Below are 22,413 nucleotides of genomic sequence, written 5' to 3'. Positions count from 1 at the left end.
ACAATGGTGCTCTATCCTTTTGTTTTCTTTGCAAAGAAGCATTTGCATATTCTTATTCAAAGGCATTCACATTTAAGTGGGTTTTTAAAAGTTTGATTAAAATGTTTTTCTTCACTTAGAATGGTTTTGACACACTTGTGGCCAATTGACTTGGGATGTCAGTAGTATAGCTATGGGAGAGGTGAATGTACTAGATTAAAGCTCTTGTACAAGCTTTAAACCAAACGAAAGATGGATTTGTTCCACAATTTAACAGTATTCTTGGATCTTTCTTGCACAGTGATTCATTCCTGTATTTGTACAGTAGCTCTGTGAAATAATGTTGGCTGTGAAATGATATTGTAATCAATAAAGTACTTTAACCAGATTTCATGTGGTATATTTTAAGTCAAATTTAGATTTCAACATTAAGTCCCAGACCTAAACTACAAGCCCAATATGTCCTTTATCTAAATACTAGAGGCCTGATGCATGAAACTCGTGCAAGAGTAGGCCTGCATCCCCCTGGCTTCCCTCTGGCACCCGGGACCGGGGCTTCCCTTGCAGCCCTGGCTTCGTCTGGAAGGTCTTCCAAATGGCTGTCCAGTCTAATTAGCATATTACGCTTTTATTATTATAGATTTGTAATGAGCTTCCAGAGCAAGAGATCGTAGTGCTCCTTTAGTACTATGTTAGCTTACCCTTAAAAGGACCACAAATTTAAAAAGCAAAATTAAGTCATTCTTTCCCTGGAACTCCCTTTGGATAAATAATTCCATTGCTTATAGGATTTTAAGGTTTTTTTTTTTAAAAAAACTTTCTTACTGATTTCAGAAAGGAAGGGAAAGGGAGAGACAGAAACATCAATGATGAAAGAGAATCATTGATAGGCTGCCTCCTGCATGCCCCCTACTGGGGATGGAGTGGACAAACTGGACATGTGTCCTTAAAGAACTGAACCCATAGTGAAGTGCCATCCACTGAACCAAACTTGTCAGGGCTAGAATTATAAGTTTTTATTTTCATAACCACAGCCTTGGGGGAGGATTAATGAGGAAACTTCCAATATACGACCAGGCATGCTAAATGAGTAAATCCAATCAAAAGATGAACCAGTCTGCCCAAGACAGTTTATATACCTACCATAAAATTAGGAGCAAGACTCACTAAATGCCAGTATAAATGCTACATTTATCAACTATCAGACAAAAGTTTTATTCTCACCTTGCAAGTTTGCATACTTATTTTAAAAATGTAGTTTTGTAAAAAGTTTGAGGTTATACAAAGTTTATAAATTAATCTGCAAACACATAGTGAACAAGAACTCTGAATTACATCAGGTGTAACTTACATGATTTCTGTAGAATTCACGGGCTGGGTCATAGGTGCACTTACCTCTAGGCATAAAGGTTGAGTCTCATTATTTTAGTGTCTATTTCCAACATTCATATAGATTTTCAAACTTGATCAGGTGGAATGCATTCAAACTGGTGATGTAAAACTTACTACAAACTTATATACCAGAATCACAATTCCTGGACTTCCCAAATATTAGCATGCATCGGGATGACCTGAAAGGCTTCTTATGAGAGTGCTGGCCCCCAGAGCTAGTGTTTGATTCTTGGGTCTGGGGTAGGACCAAGAATGTGTACCTCTTACATGTTGACAAGTGATACTGTTGATCCAAGGACCAAACTTTGAGAGCCATAGTAGTATACTAATGAGGTGATACCAAACCACTATGCTGTTTCAAAATTTCAAGTACTTTGTATAAATTTAAGAACTAGAGCTTGTAACTTTAGACATCAAGTTTTCATGCTGCAGGTGTTACCTGATCCACACTTATTGGTGGCCTGTACCAATTTTGGTTATAAAGCAACAACAAAAACTATAAATTAATATTTATTGCAAATTTGGCATCCTAGTATCTGATTGGCATAAAAATATATTTTTGAAAGGCTTATGGCCTACATAATATTCTCTTTAAAATAGCCTGAAAAATAGTGTTGTTGCACCAGCTGTGAAAAGACAGAACGGCATCCAGGAGCCTTAAAGGCACAGAAAAGGAAGCACTGAGTATTAAAAGAAGAAAGGAGCCTGAAACGTTATCCCTCTGGAAAAGCAGCACTGTGTCCTCCTTGCTGTCTCACAAGCACCTAGGGGGATTGAAGATGATTTGGTGGTCCTCAAGGCTCCCTTTTGCATAACAAAGCCCTAGAATGTCATTTTTTAAACGTTTCCATGTAAGTTTCAATTAGTTTTTAACACAAACACACACAATACTTGAATCCATAAACATTTCATTAAACTAAAAAATACAGTGATAATTTTTAACCATGCCCTGGCAAATTCATACAATTAAATAAAAGTAAAGCCACCACAGGAGGACAATTCATCAGTATCCTCAACAAATACCTTCTGAAGAACAGAATTTTTACATGACTGTAACCACTCAGAATTCAGACCTCCCATCTGGCTATTTTTATCACTTCAAACTTCTAAAACTTAACTTCCCTTACTGTACTCATAGCTGAAGCTGAAAATGTTTCTCTAGAAACATCAGGAAGCTATTTCAACCCAGATACTTTTAGAATAACCTTTATACTGCTTTACGTTAGTTTTAATGGGAATATAAGGAGTAAACAACAGCTTATTTATTAGTGGTTTACATACCTGCCAGAATGGCAAAAATGACTGTAACTCACAAGATAATACACTCAAGAACATTACACACTCCTTTTTGGTGGTTAAAACAATGCAGGTATAAAACAAAAAAGTGACTATTCCCATTAAAGTGACATCAAAAATTAGTTTTGAGAAGAAAGAGCATTCTCTAACTCCTGGATGCCAGGAAGCTGAGCGTTTCAGAAGCAAAAACAAAGAGAGCCCTAATCAAGAGTAAGGCCCCACCCCTCAGGGGTCACATAGTTGGTTCTGCTGTTCTTAACTAATTCATCACCTTACCACATCAGACAACTTAGCCTGTTCTTTACCCAGAATTAAATTAAGAGATATAATAATACTCTTCAGAAATGCAAACACCCTGAGATAGATCATTACCAGAATCTACACAAGAATTTGCTATTTAGGTATAGTGAATACAATTCATATTTAAAACCATTTCATAAAAATAACTGTCCCAAATCATCCAAGCTGCATTTTCTCCTATGATGATCACCAAAGCGATTTCTATTGTTAAGATTCTTCGTCATTGCTTGAATGTAGAAACTGCTTAGTAAAATTCTCCAGCTCATTTTTAAGTCGAACAGCTTTATTTCTAATTAAAAAAAACACACGAACAAAACACCAAAATCATTAAGGTCAATTTAAAAATGCATTCCATCCAATCTTAAAAAGTAAAAAAACATACATACAACAACACTAGCCAACTGCTGCTACATTTATCTGAACTCAGACTACACTATAAATACCCTTTTAAGAGTACTTACATGTGCTACTACATTTAAGAATACTTACATGTGCTACTACAGCTATGCAGTAAACAGAGTCCAATGCTCAGGACTTAAAAGAATTATTAAAAAGCGTAGAAAACGGGAGTCCTATCGCCTTTCATGGGAGTCAAAGCCTAAGTAACGTACAGTTATAACTGTCCTTGAATTTCCTTTAAGCATCAAGTACAGAATAAGTGGTTTTATATATGGACCATGGTATACCAAAAGAATTTTTTTTTAAATACTAGAATCGTATTTGATTGCAAACTGTCCATAAAAGAAGGAAAACTGGACCTAAAATTGACCAAGGAACACAGATTCGCTCTTCCATTCTCATACTGTGCCAGAGCACGCACACATACTTGAATGAGCTTCTCCCTTTCTTTTTATCTTGGTCTTGTTTTGTTGAGTGCACATACTTGAGGTCATATAAGTTAGATGTATATGAATTCTACTGTATATTTCTTCGAACCACTCTCCTGAAAAACTAGGTAAGTTCTATCTCAATGGCTGAGCCTGATCCAGTAACAATGGAGATTCCAATTATCTATAACTAGAGGCCCGGTGCACAAAAATTTGTGCACTCGGGGGGTGGGGGGAAGGTGGGGTCCCTCAGCCTGGTCTGTGCCCTCTCGCAGTCTGGGACCCCTCGGGAGATAACACCCTGCTGGCTTAGGCCTGCTCCCGGGTGGCAGAGGGCAGGCCCAATCCCTAGGTGCAGCCCCTGGTCGGGCTCAGAGCAGGGCCGATTGGGGAGTTGGGGCGCCTTCCCCTGTCATGCACAGAGCAGGGCGGATTGGGAGGTTGCGATGCGACCCTCAGTCACGCTCAGGGTAGGGCCGATTGGGGGGTTGGGGCACCTCCCCCTGTCACACTCAAGGTAGGGTCAATGGGGAGGTTGCGGCGCCACCCCGTCACGCACAGAGCAGGGCCAATCGGGATTGGGGCGCTGCCCCCTGTCATGCACAGAGCAGGGCCCATCAGGGGGGTTGGGGCTCCTTACCCTGTCACGCACAGAGCAGGGTCGATCAGGGGGTTGAGGAGCTCCCCCGTCACTCATAGAGTAGGGCCGATAGGGGAGTTGGGGCACCGCTCCCTGTCACACACAGAACAGGGCGGATCAGGGGGTTGGGGCACCGCCCTCTATCACCCACAGAGCAGGGCCGATCAGGGGGTTGGGGCGCTGCCACTCTCACACTCAGGGCAGGGCCGATGGGGAGGTTATGGCTCTACCCTGTCACACACACAGCAGGGCGTGTGTGTGTGTGTGTGTGTGGGGGGGGGGGGTTTGGGGTGCTGCACCCTGTCAAACACAGAGCAGGGCCGATCAGGGGGTTGGGGCGCCATACCCTGTCACACACAGAGCCGCACGGCGATCAGGGGGTTTGGGCGCTGCCCCCTGTCAGGCTGATCCCGGTGCTGGGAGGCCTCTCGGCTCTGCTGATCCCGGTACTGGGAGGTATATTACCCTTTTACTATATAGGATAGAGGCCTGGTGCATGGGTGGGGCTGGCTGGTTTGCCCTGAAGGGTGTCCTGGATCAGGGTGGGGGTCCCCACTGGGGTGCCTGGCCAGCGTGGGTGAGGGGATGATGGCTGTTTGCAGCTGGTCACACACCCTTCAGGGTGGGGGTCCCCACTGGGGTGCCTGGCCAGTCCGGGTGAGGGGCTGAGGGCTGTTTTCAGGCTGGCGGGTGACTGAAGCTCCCAAATGATCCTTTTTTTCTTTTTTTTTTTTTATTCTGGGCCAGCTTTAGCTCTGGCTCCAGCTCTGAGGCCTCTGCTGCTGAAAGCAGGTATTTGGTTTGTTTGGGTTCTATAATCGAAACAATGTATAACTCCAGCTCTGAGATCCCGGCTGGCTGAAAGCCCGGCTGGGGTTTTGTTTAGCTTCTATATTTGTTACAATGTTTCAAACTGCAGGCTCAGAGGCCAGCAAGGCAGGCAGGGAACATTGGTTTCCACTGTCACTGAAGCAAGCAAGCCTCATGTTAGTTTCAAGCTGCCTGGCTGCCGGCCGCCATCTTGGCTGGCAGTTAATTTGCATATCGCCCTGATTAGCCAGTGGGAAGGGTAGCGGTCGTACGCTAATTACCATGTTTCTCTTTTATTAGATAGGATAATAAAAGCGTAATATGCTAATTAGACCAGATGTCCTTCCAAAGAAGCCTGGGCTGCAAGGGAAGCCCAGGTCCCGGGTGCCAGAGGGAAGCTGTTACCAGCAGCCAGGGGAAGGAAGGCCTAGTCTTGCACGAATTTTGTTCATCGGGCCTCTAGTGGTATATGTATTTTTTTATTTTCCTCTTATAAAAGGATGAATTAGTAGATCAAAAATATTCATACTTCTTCAAGTCAGTCCAGCCAAAATCAGAAAAGTACATAAGTGCCAATTATCTGTTTTGTCATTTATGTTCTGCTATGACAAGATGAAACTATTTAAAAACCTCCCTAGGTTAAAAAACAAAACAACTTCTACTGCATATAGTTTTACCAACTTTGAAAGGTTGTCTTTGGGAAGATCTAACTTGAAATGGGAGCAATGGAGCACTTGGGTGTGACTGGTTGTGAGAAAGGAGGCTGGGGCCTAAGGGATAGGCAGTCATCTTCTCTGGAGTCTGAGACTGAGGTGCACTGAGAGTGTGCCTGCTGTCAGATTGGGACACCATGGAGAGATATGACCACACATGCTTTAAATAGACGTCTCAAAATTCAGGACCCAAAGACAGCCTCTCCAATTTGCAGACATTACAGACTGCTCTTATATGGGCAATTGTATGTAGTAAGTACCCAGGTAAGTAGCAGCAGGGACTAAATGATGCTTAATGATTCCCTCAGACTCATACGTAAACCAGCAAATGGGTAATGAAGTGGAAAGTTGTTAACTGCCAAGAAGTAGAGACCACATGGTGAAACTTGTTCCCTAAAACAGAATTGATTTAGACCCCTGAAGAATCCATGAGAAACCATATTAAACAAGAATTCCACATTACAGTACATGGTGTTTTTTTGTGTTTTTTTTTTTTACTTTCATAGCCTTGAATTTAATATTCCCCAGTGAAAACGGAAGTTATGAGTCTTGGAGATACAGGACTAAAAAGTGATACTTTTAATTACAGAACTTGTACTCTCAAAAGTGACTAATATAGTTTAACAGAGAGTTTGAAGTTGACATCTAAAAGCATCCATTTACCTCAGATGTTTCTTCTTGTTGAAATTAGCATTCATTGAAATTTTAAAACTATGGAACATTATAATTTAAGCCATCAGGAAGCTAAAGTTTTAATATAATCACTAGTGATTTACATAATTATATTTTGGTAATGAGACTAATAAATGTTCATATTATTGAGAAAAAAATGCGTTAAGTACCTTAAAAGCTTTGAATTGTTTTGTATTTCCTCCAATTGATCTATCTCTTTGGAAAATCTAGCAATTTCTTCTTCCAGATGTTTTTGTGTAATATCAACTTGTTGGCAAAGGCGAGCAAAAGTGGTTGCCATTTCCCTTAAAATAAAAAACAATTTTATCAGCTATCACAAATGTCTTAAAATGAATGGGCTTTCAAAAGATTATATAAAAGATCACAAGTTTAAAATATTCTTAAAACATAAGGTATTAAAGAACAAAGTGCTAAGAATGGGATGAGGGAGGCATGGAACTTGTAAGTTTAATATGACTGTGGGCCTAATTCCATCTGGCTTCAAGATCAATGCTCAACAGGCACTATTTCCTCTGCCATATGGTTGTAAACATGAACAAGCTATAAAAAGGCAAACGATGGGTATATTTCTTTAGAAGCACAGTAAACCTTACCTCCTACCATAATAATTACTGAGAACAAAAAAGAAAATTTCATTAATCCTATAACTTATGAAAAATACTCTAAATCATAACATTTAACCATGTTTCCAGAATCAAAGGGCATTACTTCTTTTGTATGCTAGTTTATATATTATATTTTGTAACTGGGAACATGGCTAGCAGGTGTATATTTCTGGAATATCATTAACTGTCTTACTCGTTTTTCTCTGCCAATTATTCTCCTGTATATCTTTCCCATTCCATGGTCTTTAATTATCAATATTGGACAAATGAAGCATCTTTCATTATTTTAATGTTTTATTAAATTAATATAGAGCTAGTATTACTTTGAATAATTAGTTAAGGTCATCTCCATTACAATGTGACATCCTCTAGGGAAAGTTATCTTTAACTTTTTATTTCCTATAACATTTAGCAGTTATTGTCACATGGCAGACAATAAATGTTTGACCATCAGTTGAATGGAAAGCTTTATTAAACTTTGTTTTTATGTGAACCTCAGCTGATTTCTGTTGGAGGTCCAGATATATTCAATAGAAGATCTTCCTTAATATAAAATTAAAACTATTATATATGCCCTGGTTGGTTTTGCTCAGTGGTTGCAGACTGAAGGTCCTGGGCTTGATTCCCATCAAGGGCACGAAACTCGGTTGCAGGCTAGATCCATGGCCTGGGTTGGGGTGCATTCGGGAGGCAACCAATCGATGTGTCTCTCTCACATCAATGTTTCTCTCTCTCTCTGTTTCTCCTCCTCCCTTCTAGCCTGTCTAAAAATCAAAGGGAAAAAATATCCTCAGGTGAGGAATAAAAAAAAAACCAAAAAACAAAAAACAAATAAAAAACCCCTATTATATAAAATAGGAATTCAATAACTATTTGGTAAATGAATGAACTAATTCAGTGGTCTCAAATCCATGCCCTCATTGTCTCCATTCTCTATAGCTCTGTTAAGTACAGGCTTTCATCTTGTATCTGAAACAGTAAAATATACCTGCAAATTCTTGTCTCCTTAATTTAAACCATTCTATACACACCACACCACTGCAAAGCTATTTGCCCTGGAGCTAAATATTAATATCACTCCCAGGATTTCTAATTATCCAGACTTCTGTCCCCATCCCTATATATACATTTCTCACTGAAACTCTCCTGTTTCTGAACACATTCCTTTTCCTCTACCCTCTTGCCTTTGGTTTGGGCTGTTTTCTCTCCCTATATCTTCCCATTCTGCACATTCTACCCCTACTCTAGGAAATCTATATTGATCCACTACCCTTCATGATTTCAGATTCTAGTGCCTCACATTAAGAAGCTCTCATATTACTTATCACTTTTCACTTTTATTATAATGATGTACATTATGTCTTTTATTAAGTTGTAATCATGAACTTTTTAATTCGTCTCTCAGTAGTATCCAAATGCAGAATATTATGCACTGACTTAATTGGAATTCTACATATTTTTACTAAATCAGTGAAATATTTATGATACAAAAAAGAAGACACTCAATGGACCCAGGTATTTATTATGTTAACAACACATGGGTTCACACTGTAATCTTTGCACTATACTCTTTTTTAAACTTTTTTATTTTATTGATTTTTTACAGAGAGGAAGGGAGAGGGATAGAGAATTAGAAACGTCAATAAGAGAGAAAAATCGATCAGCTGCCTCTTGCACACCCCCTACTGGGGATGTGCCTGCAACTAAGGTACATGCCCTTGGTACATGTCCTTGTCCGGAATTGAACCTGGGACCCTTCAGTCGGCAGGCTGACACTCTACCCACTGAACCAACCGGTTAGGGCTGCACTATACTCTTATTTGTGCATTTTCTACATGCATGGCATACTTCAATATATGGCCCTTTTTTAAAGCTGAAGATGAATTTTTTTTTTCTCATTAAGGTGAATTTCTCAACTTACTGTTGTACTTGATGGCTGCAGTTTGCACTTGTGAAGCTAACAATCATCTGTAGTTTCTCAGTTGCATAGTTCACAAACTGCTGCTTAAAAGCTCTCTCCTTGGCTCGGGTGGTCCAGGCCAGCCTTTCATAAAGATATAAAGCTCCATACATACTTAATGAGACAGATATGAGTTTCCAGCCTACAGCTTTCCAAATCTGTAAGATAAATTTACAGCTTACTTTGACAAAGAAAAACACTGCTGGGGAGATTGTACTCAAAGGAGATTGCACTATAGGTCTTATGAGTCAGATCCATTTTTAAGAAATGTATATTCATTCTCTAAGAGAATCTAAAGTTATCAGAAATCAAACAAGCTGAAAAAGGAGTTAGCACATAAATATCAGGCAAGAAGTTTGATAACCTGCTAGACATTTGGTGAGATGATTCAATATATCTTGAAAAAGGAGGTTATTTCTTTTAGGTTAGAGGTTTCAAAAACCAAAACATGTAAATTGATGCTGTTAATGATATGAAAAAAAATTTTTTTTTAACATGTAAGAACTACTACTAAGAAGTAATCGTTAATACTTTAAGGCAGATCCCTTTGGTATTTAGATAAGATTAGATATGGGACCTGGATCATTCTTGTTACTGCATGGACAAATACCATTTCTTTGTGTACTGTGATGGAAAAATAGTTGGAAAGCATTGTTCATTGTTCAAGGACCAACTAGTTGGTGGTATTTCTTTCCTAAAGATGCATTTAAAAAAAAAATGTATATTGTGGTAATAATTTCACTGTACATATATTTATCAAATCATTATGCTATACACCTAACACTAACACAATGTGTCAATTATATTTCAATTAAAAAATTTAAGAGGCTTGTGAAACTCTTCCTAATTCACTAACTTTAACCTACACCTTTTGATGTCATTTTATACATCCTGAAAACAGAAATATACCTTTCTCTTCGTGATATAGCAGAAAGCTTTGTAAAATTTCAATTTTCATTATAATAAAAAGTATTTCTTACCACTCCTCCAACAACAATGATGCCCATAGACGTTCTGGATGTCAGAGAAGCTAATGCTGTTATTAAGGTAACCATGATTTCTTCCTGTGATGCATTATCTGGTGTTGCTGGATTGGTGGGAGTAGAAGCTAAAGATCTGGGGAGCTAAAAACATTGGGTGAAAGGATTACAATTAAACAACTATAAATGGAATGAAGTTTACTATATTATATTACATTTAAAATTATAGTAGTAAATCAATGAAAAAAACAACTTTACTTAATGAGTTTACCGTAAATACATGAAGAAAATAAGTGATCTGAAACTTATTTCCATGACATAATTTTCTATGACTTAGATACTGTAAAGAATAATGAATTTCATAATATACAATGAGTTTACCTGTAACAATAGACCCTCAAATTAAAGCCCTGGCCAGTGTGCTGCAGTGGATAGATTGTCGGCCTGCGGACTGAAGGTTTCCGGGTTCAATCCGGTCAAGGCACAAACCTCAGTTGCAGGGTTCGATTCCAGTTGGGGTACATATAGGAGGCAGCCAATCGATGTCTCTCTCACATCAATGCTTCTATCTCTCTGTTTCCACGCCCCCCCCCCCCCCCCACTGTCTCTAAAAATCAATGGAAAAATATCCTCAGTGAGGATTATAAAAGAAAATAAAAATAAAAATAATCACAAGAGCCCTGGCCAAGTGGCTCAGTTGGTTGGAGCATTGTCCTATATACCAAAAGACTGCGGGTTTGATCCCTGGTCTGGGTGCTTACAGGAGGCAACAAATCACATTGATGTTCTCTCTCTCCCCATCCCCAACCCCTTTCTCTCTTCCATTGAATAAACCCTATGTTTCCTCACCTGAGGAAATAAATATACCTCAGGTGAGGATTAAGAAAATTAGAAGCCAAATAACCTGATTAAAATTAGGCAAGTGATTTGAATAGATATTTTATAAAGCAAGATACATGAATGGCTACAAGCACATGAAAAGATGTTCAAAATCAATATAATCAAAACTATAATGAGATAGCACTTTACATACTCTAGGAATAAAAAAGATAGATAATAACAAGTCTGGATGAGAATGTTGAGAAACAGAACCTTAACATGTTGTTGGTGGGAATGTAAAATGCAGCCACTTTGGAAAACATTTTGGCAGTTCTTCAGAAAGTTAAACATGTTTGTCTTCAGTATAGCAATTTCACTACTAGGTATACACTCAAGAGAAGTGAAAACTGATGTCTACATAAAGAAAGAACAAGAGTGCCCTGGCCAGTGGGATTAGAGCATTGACCTGCTTACTGAAGGGTCAAGGGTTTGATTCCCAGTCAAGGACAAGTATCTGGTTGCAGGTTTGATCCCTGGCCTGGGTTGGGGCAAGTGTGGGAGGCAACCAATATCTCTCTCTCTCTCTCTCTCTCTCTGTCTCCCCCCCCCCCCCCCCCCCCCGCCTCCCAATCCTTCCCTAACTCCTTTCTACTCTCTCTAAAAATCAATGGAAGAAATACCCTCTGGTAAGGATTAACTAAAATAAAAACCTCCACAAAAACAAAACACAAAATAAAAGGAGAATCTCAACTGGTAGAATCATAGCCACATACCTGTGTAGCAGTACAGCAATAAACACCTGATAAAAAGACTACTCCAAACAGTAAAAACAAAACAAAAAAATCTGTACCTGAAAGACAGGCTCAGATAATCCTAGAAGCACCCTCTGTGCATTGGTAGGACCCAAGAAACGATGGACAAGGGAAGACCAGCCCAAGGAAAAACGAAATACAATATCCTCTTGAAAGTCTGAACACAACATGTGGCAATTTAGGTCATAGCTGAGATCAAATTTCTTGCAAGGAACCAGTGTATGTAGTTTATTCTGTATATCAGAAGGAAGTAACGGTTTCAAATTTTCTAGAAAGAAAAGTAGGACAATTATTTTAAAAAACAATAGTAAATAATGTTTTACATTTTGTAAAATATCTAAAGGAAAATAAATCCTTTACCAACAAAATAAAGAACTTGTAGACATAAATATTACCAATAATTTCTTGCTGGGATTGAAGCATTGAAGCGTTGACTTCACTGGTGCACCGATCAGCCAAATTTCTTCCCATACCATCTTCTATGTGCTTATTTAACTCCTGTTAAAAACAGTAAGTGTCCACATTACTTTTTCTCTAGAATATAAGCAGTTTTATAAAAACTTTAGATATTTACTAAGTGCTAAAATGATCTTATTCTAAGAGGATAACTTTTCTGTATACTTTATATACTATACAAGGTAGTTTACGTTTATTACAGGAGATGTTAACAGTCAATTGAGTACTGACTGCCAAAGACACCAAAATAGACAAACCACTACATAAGAGTGTAGAATACGGTGTATAGCTTTAACTACAATTTAACTTACACTTTTATATACTTTCAATACACTTGGAGTAGGATGAAACTCAGAACAAAATTCATCAACCAAAACAGAAAGTCGACAAATTTCATCTGTCATTGCACATGAAACCTGAAAATATGGGGAAAAAATCAGAGTAAAAAAATTAAACAAGATCATTAACCATTCAAAAAACCAAACTGAAAAAAACCCCACAAAATATTCCTTTAAGGCAAAAGGGATAACATTTTTAGCATTACCAAAAATATTTCCATTCCCAGTTTAGTCATAAAATTACTTTAACCCACCTTGTTTGCCACCTCCTCTGTAACCTCCCTGATTTTCTTCTTAACATCCAGTGTCAACAGGTTCATCTGATTTCGGATAAAGTCTAGTCTATCAATGTGGTCTTCCCTTTCTTCCATTGAATAAACCCTATTATGGTATGAAGAGTAATTAATAATCAGGATATTAAAGTCTCAAAGCAATTAAGCAAGGGCACTCAATTATGTAATGAACCATCTGTTAGCATGATAAAAGAAAAAAAATCTCATATTCCAACATTGAAAAGGATTCAAACTATATTTCAATTATAAAATATTTTAGAGGTGATTGTATATAAATTACTTTGTTTCTCTGCTTTTGTGTCACCTGAGTCCCACCAAAGGATTAGTAAGAATTCTAAGTCTGCAAACACTTCATATATATATGAACAGAACTCAATACTGACTTTATATAACAAATAAGGGCCAGCTAATGGCATCCTGTAAGCCAAATCCAGCAGTTTTCTTGGAATATAGTTATGCTTATTCATGTACCTACTACCTAAATACCTGCTTTTGCTCTAAAACTGTAGAATTGAGTAGCTGCAAGAGATGGTATGGCCCACAAAGCCTAGAATATTTTTTCTCTGGCCTCCATAGAAAACTTGCCAACCTGTAGATGATGCAGGGAAAAAAGACCTGAGATCTTTTTAAGAACGTCTTTAACAAGAGTTTCTGAGGCATTATGATTATACAAACCATCCTCAATCACATATTCTTCGTACCATGTTTGTTCAATGTCCTATATTTTTAAAAAATTAGTAAGGTCAATCCAGCGGACTGACTACTTTGGCAACTATAATAAAGCTACTGAGCTGAAAGGGACATAAAGGGCAATATGATCTCATTATACAGAAAAGTGCACAGAGCCTGAGATAAGATTCTGGGGTCCTCACCCTTTTGTTTTATATGTTGGAAATTCTCTAATTTTTTTGGTAATACATTCCTGCAAATGTGTCAAAATTACACAATAGATTTAGACAGGAGAGGAGTTGTTCCTAGCAACATCAAATACATTTAAAATTCCCAATTATATGTCATCTTGGACTTAATCTTTAATGCTTTATATCTTTCTTTTGATTGGCCTAAACTCACTAAAGGTTCAATTGAGACTTACCGTCATTATATTTGTCAAACTAATCACATCCTGATCATTGTTTCAAGTGATCAAGGTTGTGACAACTACCTTTCTCTTTTATAGCTCTGCCATTTTAATTTTTATAAAGTAATAAATGGAATAAAATCATGCAGTACAGTGTGACATAGAGAGTAGTGCTTAACAAACTGACTTTCTGGCTGGCAGATAATATTACCTTGTTTGTTTGCCAACTGATAAAAAACAACCACTGGAATAAAAAAGTGATTTCAAGGAATCGACGTATGAATATATAAAAGATGGATCATGCTTTGAATATAAAATAAGAGGGTCACCTGCTTTGCACTTCTTTAAGAAATTTAGCTTGAAGAAATAATTCTTCCACTGCTTTACAGATATTTTAAAGCCACTGAACATTTTAAAACCACAAGCCATACACAATGTTGAACTCCAGGGAATGCAAATGATGTGTACAACAAATAAACAGAATATTTACATTTAATATTCATTTAAAAACATGCAAGTAGACACCAGCTAAGCTCACAAGGTTGATTTTTGTAGGAAAAGTATTTATAATGTAACAATTTCAAATCCTAGTTTAAGGAACTCATCTTGATACAAAAACACATGTTTATTTTGCAATAAATGCATTCATACCTTTTCTCTGCTGCTGCCACGTTTATTGAATCCATTATGTCTTGCACAGTATCTAATATCTGTTTAGCTCTGATAGTGTGCTGTTCAAACTTTGTTTTCACTGCTGACTGCGAGATACACTCCTGCGAGGGGCCCAAGCCATACACATTACTGTAATTCCATCCCAACATTTTTAGGAATTGAAACACAAAAACTTGCTGTTTATAACTTTAACCAAAACAGAAATTAGAATAGAAAATAAATACATGATAAACACAACTTAAAATTACAAAGGTTAACAAAATCACAAAGATGCAAAAGTAAAACGCACTTTCAGACAGCAAGTTCAAATCTTTGTGTTAACTTTACACAGTAATGTGCAATGGTTTTTACTACATTATTTTTCAAAATAAATAACAGGGTCAAAAATAAAAATTTTGTGTTAAAAAGGGTTTTTCTTTTATAATTACTATTTTTATTTGTATTGCCTTTAATCTACTTATAGTCTAGATTTTTCTCATACTTGCAATAGGCATCCTAATAAAGTTATTGAGTTATAAATTAGAATTCAACTGTATTAAAAAAATTTAGTTGAATGCTATGATTTACATAAGGTTATTATAAAGGACTTTTGCAGGTGAAAACTTGCACAATTTGAAAAATACTCTTTAATAATAACCTAAGTAATATTTTAAATTGTATATAGAAAAAATAGCAACTATTTCAAAGATAATCTTCCTATTGTCATTGGTCTACAGTGTGTGCATATAGGTCCCAATGATGCCCTATCTCATTTGTTTTACCTTCAAGCTAAATACAGCTCACAACCTGTTAATAGTTGTACAAATCATAGTTTCATGACCAGTGTTTATTTAAATAGAAGAAAATATATCAGAATGTATCACATATAGTAATGAATGCTTATTTTGTGAAATTTTAGTTTCAATTTTAATATATGTGCATACTACTTGTTATTTAAAGTATTTATAGTGATTCATCATTGAACGTTTGCAAAATCATTAAATTAAAATCAGCCTTTCATGTTTACTTCACAGAATATAACACTTGAAAACAACTTCAAGTATTTACAGAAGAATACTATCTGGTCTTGGAACAATCAAGAGATGTTCACCTGCCCTGACCAGGTGGCTCAGTTGGTTGGAGCATCGTCCCATACACTAAAAGCTGGGGGGTTCGATTCCAGGTCAGGGCACATATTTAGGTTGTGAGTTTGATTCCCCGTCAGGATATGTGCAGGAGACAACCAATTGATGTTTCTCTTTCCCTTCCTCTCTAAGATCAATCAACATATCCTTAGGTAAGGATTTAAAAAAAAGACATCATCTGGGTCACAACATTAATAACTACAATAGATGTTTTGGAGGCCATGTTTATTTTCTATGATGAATTTTTAAAAGTTAGGCATATACCCCAACTTCAATATTTCTTTAAATTCATCTTTTTTAACCTCTTTGTATATGTATAACTAGTACAAAATTGTGATCATTACTTCCTAAAGTTATTACTATCCTTCGTTAAAATAAATAGCTTTCAGGATTTAGCCCTGGCCGGTGTGGCTCAGCTGGTTGGGTGTTGTCCAGTGCACCAAAAGGTTGCTAGTTTAATTCCTGGTCAGGGCACATGCCCAAGTTGCAGGCTTGATCCCCAGTATGGGATGTGCAGGAGGCAGCTGACCTCTAAAAATCAATTTTTAAAAAAAGCTTTCAGGATTAAAAGGGTATCCACTTAATACTCTAGAGTTCTATATACAGGCTGGGGCAAAAGTAGGTATACAGTTGTGAGTACACAAAACACAGAATTTATTCTTGCATTATTATTTGTTAATTATTATATTATTGTCCATACAAACAACTGTATACCCACTTTTGCCCCACCCTGTATATTATCTTGAAATCAGTATGTTACATATTCATTTAATGTACTATTTATAACCTATGCTTCGCCTTCAGGTCTCTAAAATGGTTACCTGTTCACTTCACTAAGGTAGAAAAGATGTAAAATCTCTTTTGCCTCTTCCGTTGCCCTCTTAAGTATTTGTTTGAGGTACAGAACACAAAACAAAAATCATTTCTTTAGCTGTAAACCCACAAGGGTAATTAAATTAACTAACAGTTCATACAGCTTTAACTCAGAAACGTTAATCTCTTCCATTGCATAGCCTCACTTTTGCTGGTGGTTAAGCTCACTTATACATCACTCCATATCACTAATCCAGAGGATATTGGTGGTAGAAAGTTCCATGCTTCCTGTTCAGCAAGTACATGCCAAAGCAAAAACCACCAAGAACTATACAATATTAAACATTTAAAGTGTAAACTGCTTATTTTTAACAACCAAAACTCATGTTTTACTTTAAATAACTGCCTCATAAATTGCCAAATTAAGCTCCACAAAAACAATAATAAAAGCATTAAAATATTTTTAAAAGGAAAAATGGTTAAAAGAAACTATGTTCCTCGATGAAGCAGATCTAGATATCAGCAATGAAGATTTCAATTTGTAGATAACAGCACAGTATTAGAGCTAGACTAGACAGGAAAGAAAAGATCTCCAAAAGTTATTAAGCAATATAAAAGTTACTTCTTGATTAAAAAATATACAATGATGAATAAGTATAAGAAGAACATAGGAAATCTTCTTGTAATAAAAAGTATCCCACAATGGTGTTCCCACTGATCAGAAAAATATCAAGAGTCAACCTGCAAAAGAACTACTCTATTTTACTGAATTACTTTACTAATATGTTTTTGAATTTCATGAGAAATATATTTATCAGGAACTCTAATTTTCCAAAAAGTTTAAAATGCTACATCAAACCAACTTAAATTCCATCTTGTCAAGATATCATTAAACTGTTTTACAACTTATTAAAGATTTAGAACCAAAACAATAAGCATATCTCAAGATAGTTTTCTGATTTTCTAAAATCATCTAAATAAGCCTGCTAGTAAGTAATCACACACAGCTACACAGTAAATATTAATATTTATGTGTAATTAAAACATAAAACAAACTTGTCAAGACCTCCTTGATAACAGACCCCAAACACTCAATAACATATAGTCCTATTTACCACTCTCAACTTACTATTTTGAAATATTTTTAAATGAAAAGAAAGTGTAAGAATGAACATCAATATAATATACCTTTCAAGTAAATATACAAACTATTAACATTCAACCTCATTTTTTTAGCCTTCCTTCTCTGGCTCTCCATACAGATATATAGTTATGTCTCTATATAGAGATATACATACATACATATACATATATATGCACATATACATACATATATATGTGTGTGTATGTGTGTATTTCTGCTATAACCACACAGACACACAATTTCCTGAATAATATGACAGTTCACTGCAGCCACCACCTTACTACTAAATATATGAACATGTGTCTTCTACAGATCCATGAAAACAATTATTGTATTCAGAACATTTATCACTGGGACAATACTATTAATCTAACACAGAGTCCATTTTCAAATTTTACCCGTTATCCCAGGAATGTTCTTTACAACAAATTCATTGACATTTTACAGAAGAGTTATTTTATATATTTTTTCCACCATACAACCAAAATTATTAAAAAGTTAATGGCCAAATAACTGAGCAAAGATATTTAGATTTCTCAAAGGCTTAGAATATACACCTGTCCAAATACAGGTTGAAAACAGCAAGAAAGACCTAGCAGGTTTGGCTCAGTGGATAAAGTGCTGGCCTGTGGACTGAAGGGTCCCAGGTTCAATTCCAGTCAAGGGCACATGCCCGGGTTGTGGGCTCGATTCCCAGTAGGGGGCATGCAGGAGGCAGCCGATCAATGGTTCTCTCATCATTGATGTTTCTATCTCTCTCTCCCTCTCCCTTCCTCTCTAAAATCAATAATATATTTTTTTAAAAAAAGAAACATTATATTAGAATTAATGTTTATTTTCTTGATTTAATCAAGCTTTGTTTAACTTGGTACCCTATGTTTGTTCATTAATATTTAGCTCCTTTGAATCAAATTAATTTCAAAGAAGTCCATGACAAAAATCGGACTTTGATAAAAATGATGAATTTGGCAGTTTTTCTTCTCACAAAAATCATAAGACTACAAAAGAAAGGGAAATTTTAAAAATGAAGACAAAATGTGTATAGAGGCTATAGTCTGTGATCACAATGCAAAGAAACTAATAAATTAATAAACAAAAGTTGGATAAAAAGAATAAAAAATCTGAATTTTAACTCCTGTATTAAATAGGATATTCCAAAAACTATTAATGTCAAATAAATAATGAAGACTAAACTGGATACTGAAACCCATGGAATACGTCCAAAGTTACACTCACAGAGAAATTCACAGCCCCGAATTCTTTCTTAAAGAACAAAAAGCAGAGCACACTTTCCCCGACTGGAGCTGAAACACCAAAGACCGGGAGCAGAACAGCGGAGACAGCGCAGGCTGGTTCAGACTATTGTGGGGCTGCCTCACTGAAGAGGGTCCTGGCCTCAGGGACCTGCCCTGGGCAGCCCCACAGCCGCTTTGTAGCACCTCCAAGCTGTTCCACAGCAGTGCTGTGTTCACAACCATGCTGTATTACCATTGAGCTGTTTGCACTAAATAAAGTTTCCTTCTTCAAAAATACAAAAAGCAAAAAATAATGCCACTTAAAATGCTTTGGACACACAGACAAAATTTAGTTTTTTTTTGTATATAATTTTTAGATTTCCAAACAAAAAAAAGTAAAGTGCCAATTTCCTCCTACAAATACTAAAAAGAATAGTTCCCAAGTCTGCCTGATTATTGCAATCAGCTGGAAAGCTTTGAATACATACAGATTCCTAGGTCCATCCTAGCTCCACTGGTTCAGTTCCTGGAATAGGTCAGGAATCTACAGATCTCTAAAGCACCTCATGTTATTCTCAAGATCAGCCATGTTTGGGAACCAATGCTCTATAATACATCTGTTATTCTTCTCATCTCCACCTCTTCAAGGAGCTATTTTTGGAGAGCAAACTGTACCAGAAACCAGTATAAAAGAGGTATAAATGTATATTATTTGGTAGGAGAAATCAATGACAAACAGGGAAGGGAAAAGGATGTAAAGAAGGAAAAAGTTAATAAATAAGGAAAGACAAGGGAAACATAACAGATCCTCTCCCCAATATTTTTCCTATGGATAAAAGAGTGAGAAGAGCATTAAATCTCTTACGAAAGCAAAGGGAAAGAAAATAGATAGCAATGGTCTTTCAATAACTGAAACTTCATGTATCCTATGGCCTAGTTTGAGAGAATATGTGCTGATATCCCAGAGGGTCTCTGAACAATTAGAGATCTTACCAAGAAAGCTGGTATTGGGTGTTCTTTCTTTAATACTTTTTCTTCATCTACCTAATCATCTTTCTCCCTCTCACCAAATTAAAGACAGGGGATAGTGAGCAAATATTTAATTCTGCCTACTACATTCAACATTAATGACCTTATCATTAAGGCAGTTACTGCTTATAAGAAAGAATAATTACAGCAGATCATTCATGGGTGAGAATATGCAATTTAGGCAAAGCTAGATTAAATAGGGCTAAATAAGAGTTTAGATGTCTTTTAATATCTAAAAAACTATTCAGTCAAATGCAGGATAAGTTTTAATGTCTCTGGAGTCAGACGCGCTACCGTTGCGCTACGAGGTCCCGCGGTTAATGTCTCTGAATAAAACATCTACACCAAGATATAAAGAAGTATCCTCCCTCCTCAATGTTGCATGCACATGAGCTATTTTTGAGCTTCAGTGATTCCTAACAGATTCCTAAAGTACAGATCTTAATTATTTTTGTATTCACTCATGTGTTCAGGGCATTTGGCATAAAATGTGGAGAATTAACAGGTAATAAGACAGTTTAGAAATATAACACACTTTCATCACATGGCATCAACTATGTTCTATCTCTCTATAAATACAGTGGTCCAAAGAAAAAAAAGATGATCTTCACTTTGCTCTATTATCCATTCCAACAGCAACTGCATTTGTTTAGTCTTACCCCAAATTAGATACTAAGTTCAATATAAAGAAATTCCCTCAATTCACAACAAAAGAAATATTAGAAAGCAGCTTCTCATTTAAATGTAAATACATAAGAATGTACAAGAAATTAGAATCTTTAATTCTCAATTCTTACGAATCATCCATTTTGCAGGGACTTGCATTCTTCAAACTTCCCTTGTTTCACTTGCTGTGTAACTCTACTAAATAACAGTAAAATTATCAACAAAGATAAATAGTGAAAATATAATCACTCTCCATTCAATGATAGGGTTTTATATTAGCCAATACATTCACAAATTCCTACCTCAAAGATTCGTTCAAAATTCTGAAACTCCTGTAATCTTGCCTGAAATCCTTCAGCAAGTGCCCCACCTGTAACAGTTAGGTGAAGATTTAAAAACCATATAGTAAGGTAAGATTTCTGGCATGCCATTTTTATAATGGATACTTGTATTTCAAAAGTAAGTCTATAATGAGTACATACCACCTTCTGGCATCCCCTGTGCTTTGTGCATTCTAGCACTAAGAACTTCCTTTGCGGAAACAAAGAAAATACGATTCCTTGCTTCTGAAGGATCCACAACTTTGAGTTCTTCCACCAAAAAATGTAGGCATCTTTCTGTGTGCTGTCTGCGTACCTAGAGCAAAACAGGGTATTAAAAGAATTCTAATAACTAAACAAATATAATTGCAATGGATAGCTACAGACTTAAACTCCATTTATAGTGATATCATAGTTATAATTCCCATATACTTAACAAATTCTAATTATACTTGTAATAATTAAAGTTTGATACTTGCTGATAGGAAATTTCTGTCTCTTCACTTAAAGTAATGATTCTTCCATTGAACAGTCAATTTAAAATTCTGATGGACCATCCAATACTACATAGTCATTATAAAATATACTGTAGACCAATATTAGTACTTAATGGAATAGGAAGACATCCCTAGTTCTGTATTAAAGATATACATGATTATACAACAACAAAATGAAGTGTATACATATGTATGTTTATATTTATGTAAATTAATAAGTGACATGCAGGCCAACACCTACAAAAATGAGTGGCATTTTTACTTCTTCCTCAGGCTTTTATATTCCACAATGCTGCTAGTAATATCTTTGAAACAGGAAATAAGAGGTACAATAAATTTGCTACAATGAGTCTATTTTTGTTTTGAAGTCAGAACATCTACACTAATAAAAGAGAAAAATGGTAATTGGCGTACGACGATACCCTTTTCATTGGCTAATCAGGGCTATATGCAAATTAACTGCCAACTAAGATTGGCAGTTAACTGCCAACTAAGATTGGCAGTTAACTGCCAACAAGATGGCAGTTAATTTGCATATGTAGGCACAATGCAGGGAGGCGAAAGGGAAAGCAGGAAGAAGCCCCCTGCCACTGACAGTGATCGGAAACCCAGGGGGGAGCTAAGATCGGAGAATCAGGTGCCTTTTCCGCCCTGGCCAGTGATAGCAGGAAGTAGGAGTGGAGCCAGCGATGGGAGCTGGGCATGGTCGAAACTGGCAGTCCCGGGAGCTAGAGGTCCCTTGCCTGGGCCTAAAGCGGAGCCCACGATCGCGGGGCCGCTGCAGCTGTGGGTCCCCGCTGCCGGGGCCAAACGCCTAGGCCAGAGGCGTCAGGCCTGGGCAAGGGGCCGATCCTGCGATTGGAGGGTGATGGGGGTCAACACCTGAGGGCTCCCAGTATGTGAGAGGGGGCAGGCTGGGCTG

At 36.9% G+C, this 22,413-nt stretch overlaps 1 protein-coding gene across 5 annotated transcripts in view; it reads right to left on the bottom strand.

Moving 5' to 3' along the window:
- Positions 1 to 1,169: 1,169 nt before the first annotated feature.
- MFN1 (mitofusin 1) overlaps positions 1,170 to 22,413 on the bottom strand; it is a 38,369-nt gene continuing 17,125 nt past the window's right edge. For all 5 annotated transcript variants that reach the window (XM_059687081.1, XM_059687084.1, XM_059687082.1 and 2 more), the window contains 11 exons: positions 21,157 to 21,310; positions 20,977 to 21,044; positions 14,643 to 14,764; positions 12,875 to 13,001; positions 12,594 to 12,698; positions 12,222 to 12,324; positions 11,865 to 12,094; positions 10,196 to 10,339; positions 9,177 to 9,373; positions 6,800 to 6,934; positions 1,170 to 3,256 (listed from right to left, as the gene is read on the bottom strand). In XM_059687081.1, coding sequence (XP_059543064.1) covers positions 3,175 to 3,256; positions 6,800 to 6,934; positions 9,177 to 9,373; positions 10,196 to 10,339; positions 11,865 to 12,094; positions 12,222 to 12,324; positions 12,594 to 12,698; positions 12,875 to 13,001; positions 14,643 to 14,764; positions 20,977 to 21,044; positions 21,157 to 21,310 — 1,467 coding nt within the window. In that variant the 3' untranslated portion in view covers positions 1,170 to 3,174. The remainder of the gene's footprint in view (positions 3,257 to 6,799; positions 6,935 to 9,176; positions 9,374 to 10,195; positions 10,340 to 11,864; positions 12,095 to 12,221; positions 12,325 to 12,593; positions 12,699 to 12,874; positions 13,002 to 14,642; positions 14,765 to 20,976; positions 21,045 to 21,156; positions 21,311 to 22,413) is intronic.

The sequence above is a fragment of the Myotis daubentonii genome, chromosome 3, assembly GCF_963259705.1.
Source record: "Myotis daubentonii chromosome 3, mMyoDau2.1, whole genome shotgun sequence".
Lineage (NCBI taxonomy): Eukaryota > Metazoa > Chordata > Mammalia > Chiroptera > Vespertilionidae > Myotis > Myotis daubentonii.
Note: the sequence above shows the minus strand (reverse complement) of the source record. Positions and strands in the feature narration are given on the sequence as shown.